The following is a 6,830-nucleotide window of genomic DNA, read 5'->3' on the forward strand; positions in this document are numbered from 1 at the left end:
AATTTTCTGAAACAACAACCGCTTTGATGTCACTTTCTCTTTAGACCCGGACCTAAAATGGTGCTTCTGTATTCACCCAAATTGTAATTATGCACATTTCTCTCCCCTTCTCCTCCTCCCTCCTGCTCTCTCTTCCCTCTTTCTCTCCCCTCCTCCTCCCCTCTGCTCTCTCTTCCCTCTTTCTCTCCCCTCCTCCTCCCCTCTGCTCTCTCTTCCCGCTTTCTCTCCCCTCCTCCTCCCCTCTGCTCTCTCTTCCCTCTTTCTCTCCCCCCCTGCTCTCTCTTCCCGCTCCCCCCCCCCCCTGCTCTCTTTTCCCTCTTTCTCTCCCCTCCTCCGTCCCACTGCTCTCTCTTCCCACTTTCTATCCCCCCCGCTCTCTCTTCCCTCTTTCTCTCCCCCCCTCCTCCCCCCTGCTCTCTCTTCCCACCTTCTCTCCCCTCTTCCCTCTTTCCCCCCTCCAGGCTTGTACACGTGCTCCATTACGTTGCAGCCCATGAGTGAGCAGCAGACCAGGGTGCTGAGTATGTCCCTGACGGAGCTGCTGGTGAGGGCGGGGGTGGAGGGCAGTGCCTTCTCCGGGGAGCAGGTGGGCGCCAGGCTGCCCATCGAGCCGGGCCTGTACTCGGACCAGACAGAGCTGCTCCTCACTAACCTGCACCCCTCGGCTGAGCTCACTGTGTACGGCCCCGCCACAGCACTGGCCAACCTGGAGGTCTGTCTAGTCTAGACTGTCTGTCTAATGTGTCTGTCTGTCTGTCTGTCTAGACTGTCTAGTGTGTGTGTGTGTCTGTCTGTCTGTCTGTCTGTCTAGACTGTCTAGTCTAGTGTGTGTGTCTGTCTGTCTGTCTAGTCTGTCTAGACTGTCTGTCTGTCTAGTCTAGTCTGTCTGTCTGTCTGTCTTGTCTGTCTGTCTGTCTTGTCTGTCTGTGTGTCTGTCTGTCTTTCTGTCTAGTCTGTCTAGTCTAGACTGTCTGTGTGTCTGTCTGTGTCTGTCTGTGTCTGTCTGTGTCTGTGTCTGTCTGTGTCTGTCTGTGTCTGTCTGTGTCTGTCTGTGTCTGTCCTGTGTCTGTCTGTGTCTGTCTGTGTCTGTCTGTGTATGCCCTGTGTCTGTCTGTGTCTGTCTGTGTCTGTCTGTGTCTGTCCTGTGTCTGTCTGTCTGTGTCTGTCTGTGTCTGTCCTGTGTCTGTCTGTGTCTGTCTGTGTCTGTCCTGTGTCTGTCTGTGTATGCCCTGTGTCTGTCTGTGTCTGTCTGTGTCTGTCTGTGTCTGTCCTGTGTCTGTCTGTGTCTGTCTGTGTCTGTCTGTGTCTGTCTGTGTCTGTCCTGTGTCTGTCTGTGTCTGTCTGTCTGTGTCTGTCCTGTGTCTGTCTGTGTCTGTCTGTGTCTGTCCTGTGTCTGTCTGTGTCTGTGTCTGTCTGTGTCTGTCCTGTGTCTGTCTGTGTCTGTCCTGTGTCTGTCTGTGTCTGTCTGTGTCTGTCCTGTGTCTGTCTGTGTCTGTCTGTGTCTGTCTGTGTCTGTCCTGTGTCTGTCTGTGTCTGTCTGTGTCTGTCTCTGTCTGTCTGTGTCTGTCTGTGTCTGTCTGTCTGTGTCTGGTCTGTGTCTGTCTGTGTCTGTCTGTGTCTGTCTGTGTCTGTCCTGTGTCTGTGTCTGTCTGTGTCTGTCTGTGTCTGTCCTGTGTCTGTCTGTGTCTGTCCTGTGTCTGTCTGTGTCTGTCTAGTCGGTCTAGTCGGTCTAGTCTGTCTAGTCGGTCTAGTCGGTCTGTCTGTGTCTGTCCTGTGTCTCTCTGTGTCTGTCTGTGTCTGTCCTGTGTCTGTCTGTGTCTGTCTGTGTCTGTCTGTGTCTGTCCTGTGTCTGTCCTGTGTCTGTCCTGTGTCTGTCCTGTGTCTGTCTGTGTCTGTCTGTGTCTGTCTGTGTCTGTCTGTGTCTGTCCTGTGTCTGTCTGTGTCTGTCTGTGTCTGTCTGTGTCTGTCCTGTGTCTGTCTGTGTCTGTCTGTGTCTGTCTAGTCGGTCTAGTCGGTCTGTGTCTGTCTGTGTCTGTCCTGTGTCTGTCTGTGTCTGTGTCTGTCTGTGTCTGTCTGTGTCTGTCTGTGTCTGTCTAGTCTGTCTAGTCTGTCTGTCTGTCTAGTCTGTCTAGTCTGTCTGTCTGTCTAATCTGTCTAGTCTGTCTGTCTGTCTGTCTGTAGTGTGTCTGTCAGTCAGTCTCTGTCTGTGTGTCTAGAGAGTGTAGTGTTGCTGGGTCCTGTGACCTGCCCCGTTCCTTTAAGCACCCGTGTGTTTCTCCGTACTGCCAGGTGACCCCGAGCTCTCCCTCCATCACGGTCGTGGAGAAAGAGACGTCTTCCCACGGCTTCCCCAGTTTCTCCAAGTACACAGTCAGCGCCAAGTCCACCACCGCCGCCGCCTCCGTCTCCGTCTCCATCCGCAGCCCGTCCTCCGATCAGGCCCTTGTCATCCCAGTGGCCCTCATCCACGTCCCCGACCCGACCACAGCTATGCAGGGTAAGGTCCCGTGTGAGCGTAGAGAGGCGGAGGCGGGGAGGGGGGGCTTTAAAGGCACGTCTTACAATTTCACAACAGCCCGATAAACTCCAATCAGGTGGCAGCTGAAGGATATCGGGAGGCTGCAGCGTGATCGTGGGCCGATTTTGACAGGCTCATCCATCATGCCATTAATTGTTAATAGGCTGGAAAAGAATATGGAAGGCATTACGCATTTGCAGCGCGGGGTGTCAAACCCCCCGTACCAAATCGTTTCAGTACGTGTCATTTGCAGTATGAAAACATTCAACACTGTTCATTTGTTCTACGTAAGTGGTAATTTGTTCATTATCGTTTGAAAGCAGAGGGGGGCGTGAGGGGGAGGGGGTTCAGATTTGTCAGCTCCTTATCCCTCCCGTCCGTCTGTCTCCCCAGCTGCCGCTCCAGTTGTCAGCGCGGAGGGCGCACACTTCCAGAACTTCATCGACTCGTACCAGATGATGTTCTTCACCTTGTTCGCCCTGCTGGCTGGCACCGCCATCGTCGTCATCGGTGACTTAACCGCCGCGCACCTGCAGTCTGATTGGCTGTGCTCGAAAGGCTACTTACACTACTTAGATTTCTTTTAATGATTCTGCTTGGTTGAAGTGATATAATGAAAATGGCATATATAATGAAAGTCGATATAATGAAATATTAATATAAATATATATAATGAAAAGCGTTCCGAATGTCGAAGGTATGTTTTAACATTTACAGCTGTTGATTCAGAGACTAATGTCCATATCTGGTCAATATGACATTGTGTCTGACGGGTGTGATCTCTTGTCCAGTGTGCCACGCTGTCTTCTCTCCGAGGGATCAAGCCAATCACCCAGCCTTCATCCACAGGACACCGCCCCCTATAGGTAGAGTGACGTCAGTATTTACACATGCTTGTGGTTTAATAGCTTTTAGGGATCGATTGTTCTCTACTGATTGCTCTCGTCCACTGTCCTCCATAAGATGGATGTTTGAGTGTCTGTTCTGCTGTGTGTTTACCCTGTCTCCTGGTTGTTTACCCTGCCTCCTGGTTGTTTACCCTGTCTCCTGGTTGTTTACCCTGTCTCCTGGTTGTTTACTCTGCCTCCTGGTTGTTTACCCTGCCTCCTGGTTGTTTACCCTGCCTCCTGGTTGTTTACCCTGTCTCCTGGTTGTTTACCCTGTCTCCTGGTTGTTTACCCTGCCTCCTAGTTGTTTACTCTGCCTCCTGGTTGTTTACCCTGCCTCCTGGTTGTTTACCCTGCCTCCTGGTTGTTTACCCTGTCTCCTGGTTGTTTACCCTGCCTCCTGGTTGTTTACCCTGCCTCCTGGTTGTTTACCCTGTCTCCTGGTTGTTTACCCTGTCTCCTGGTTGTTTACCCTGCCTCCTGGTTGTTTACCCTGTCTCCTGGTTGTTTACCCTGCCTCCTGGTTGTTTACCCTGCCTCCTGGTTGTTTACCCTGCCTCCTGGTTGTTTACTCTGCCTCCTGGTTGTTTACCCTGCCTCCTGGTTGTTTACCCTGCCCACCTGGTTGTTTACCCTGTCTCCTGGTTGTTTACCCTGTCTCCTGGTTGTTTACCCTGCCTCCTGGTTGTTTACCCTGTCTCCTGGTTGTTTACCCTGCCCACCTGGTTGTTTACCCTGCCTCCTGGTTGTTTACCCTGCCTCCTGGTTGTTTACTCTGCCTCCTGGTTGTTTACCCTGTCTCCTGGTTGTTTACCCTGCCTCCTGGTTGTTTACCCTGCCTCCTGGTTGTTTACTCTGCCTCCTGGTTGTTTACCCTGCCTCCTGGTTGTTTACCCTGCCTCCTGGTTGTTTACCCTCCCTCCTGGTTGTTTACTCTGCCCACCTGGTTGTTTACCCTGCCCACCTAGTTGTTTACCCTGTCTCCTAGTTGTTTACCCTGCCTCCTGGTTGTTTACCCTGCCCACCTGGTTGTTTACTCTGCCTCCTGGTTGTTTACCCTGCCTCCTGGTTGTTTACCCTGTCTCCTGGTTGTTTACCCTGCCTCCTGGTTGTTTACCCTTCCTCCTGGTTGTTTACCCTGCCCACCTGGTTGTTTACCCTGCCTCCTGGTTGTTTACCCTGCCTCCTGGTTGTTTACCCTGCCTCCTGGTTGTTTACCCTGCCTCCTGGTTGTTTACTCTGCCTCCTGGTTGTTTACCCTGTCTCCTGGTTGTTTACCCTGCCTCCTGGTTGTTTACTCTGCCCACCTGGTTGTTTACCCTGCCTCCTGGTTGTTTACTCTGCCTCCTGGTTGTTTACCCTGTCTCCTGGTTGTTTACCCTGCCTCCTGGTTGTTTACCCTGCCTCCTGGTTGTTTACTCTGCCCACCTGGTTGTTTACCCTGCCTCCTGGTTGTTTACCCTGCCCTCCTGGTTGTTTACTCTGCCCACCTGGTTGTTTACCCTGCCTCCTGGTTGTTTACCCTGCCCACCTGGTTGTTTACTCTGCCTCCTGGTTGTTTACCCTGCCCACCTGGTTGTTTACCCTGCCTCCTGGTTGTTTACCCTGCCTCCTGGTTGTTTACCCTGCCCACCTGGTTGTTTACCCTGCCCACCTGGTTGTTTACCCTGCCCACCTGGTTGTTTACCCTGCCTCCTGGTTGTTTACCCTGCCTCCTGGTTGTTTACCCTGCCTCCTGGTTGTTTACCCTGCCCACCTGGTTGTTTACCCTGTCCTGGTTGTTTACCCTGCCTCTTAACCCTGCCTACCCGGTTGTTTACACTGTACCTTACTTCCCCCCCCCCTCTTTCAGGGTTCAACTCTCCAGCCTCAAACACCTTCAACCACACGATGCTCTTCTCCCCAGACTACAAGTCCCGGTAGAGCCCCCCTACCCCAGCCTCTGAGAACACCACAGGCCTGGTCTCTCTATGGTAGAGCCCCCCCTACACCAGACAGGCCTGGACTCTCTATGGTAGAGCCCCCCCTACACCAGACAGGCCTGGACTCTCTATGGTAGAGCCCCCCCTACACCAGACAGGCCTGGACTCTATGGGAGACGTGCCTTTCTTACTCAGAGGAGAATGTCAGGGGACTTTACTGCTTAATTCTGTCTGGTCTATTGTGTTGAAAAGAATGTGTGGTTGTTGAGCATCTTAAGTTAAGACGTAATATTAAGTCAACAGGGCTAATTTTGTTTTGTGTATGTGTATGTTTAGAGAGTGTGTGTGTGTGTGTGTGTGTGTGTGTGTGTGTGTGTGTGTGTGTGTGTGTGTGTGTGTGTGTGTGTGTGTGTGTGTGTGTGTGTGTGTAGCATGGTACATCTTATAAGATTTGATTTTGTAGTTCTTGTTTTCAATACGTTTTTATATGCTATAATGCTTGAATGATTTCAGACACGTCCATTTGGAGAGCGTGAACTGCTACAACAGTTAACTCATTTATACTCACATTGATTCTTTGCTTTGCACTTTTTATAGTTTTGCTTTATGTACTTCGAAGTGTGAAGATTTGTATTGTAAAATCGAGAATAGACTTGTTTTGAAACTCAGGAATTAGACAAACCACACTACTGTATTACAGTTGAAACAAAGATGTTAATTTCAATCAAGTCTGTTTAAATGTTATTGTTTTTGTAAATGTTGTAGCATATTGATTGTGTGTAACAAACAGTATCACCACTTAAACCGTCCTTTTGTTAAGTGACATTTAATAAGCCCTCAATAATGTGCACATCAGGACAATGGTCAGTCCATTCATTTTGGTGGCATTCTTGCCCGAGAGTGTTCTCGTAGTCTTGTTTTGTAATTAACCATTTTATTTGACCCTCTCAATGCCTCAGTACTGGATTATTTAAACCTTCAGACATGCAGCTTTTTTCTCAAATCAATGATGTGAAATGAGTTAGAAATGTGAAGCAACTGTCAGTTTTCTGCCATGCACTCCTTCGGTATGTCTGCCCATCAAAGTGAACTGGTTTTGTTATTGTGAATGATCTGTGTAATAGAGGCATTTGTTCATGTACTTCATGTCCGTCCACATGAATGATCTGAAAGAGGGCTCTGATAAGTTATTATTAAGGTCTATTGAGACTGCAGCATTGTTTGAAAGACTGACTATTTTTGTACTTAAAGAAGAAAGCTGCTTAGGATTTACTTGCTACTTGTGCTGACGGAGTATATTATTCCCCTACTTGATTACCAAAATGGTTGTAAAGTGAGTTTAATTGTGTTGAATTATCTTGCCTTATTCTCTTCGGAATAACTTTCACTATTTGTGCTCATAAAATGTATATACTGCAATTATAGTACATGAAGGACTGGTTGGCTTGAATGTTTTTGTCTAAGTAATAATAAAACAAATACTTTTTGAACTCTGCTGCCCAT

At 49.5% G+C, this 6,830-nt stretch overlaps 1 protein-coding gene across 1 annotated transcript in view; it reads left to right on the forward strand.

The window, feature by feature from the left end:
- nup210 (nucleoporin 210) overlaps window positions 1-5,343 on the forward strand; it is a gene marked incomplete at its 5' end in the record, with an annotated part of 31,355 nt that extends 26,012 nt beyond the window's left edge. The window contains 5 exons of the mRNA XM_080534257.1: window positions 462-712; window positions 2,290-2,497; window positions 2,912-3,028; window positions 3,310-3,384; window positions 5,258-5,343. Of these exons, the coding sequence (XP_080390383.1) occupies window positions 462-712; window positions 2,290-2,497; window positions 2,912-3,028; window positions 3,310-3,384; window positions 5,258-5,328 (722 nt within the window). The 3' untranslated portion in view covers window positions 5,329-5,343. The remainder of the gene's footprint in view (window positions 1-461; window positions 713-2,289; window positions 2,498-2,911; window positions 3,029-3,309; window positions 3,385-5,257) is intronic.
- Between the last annotated feature and the right edge of the window lie 1,487 nt (window positions 5,344-6,830).

The sequence above is a fragment of the Nansenia antarctica genome, assembly GCF_963989245.1.
Source record: "Nansenia antarctica genome assembly, chromosome: 6".
NCBI classification, from domain to species: domain Eukaryota; kingdom Metazoa; phylum Chordata; class Actinopteri; order Argentiniformes; family Microstomatidae; genus Nansenia; species Nansenia antarctica.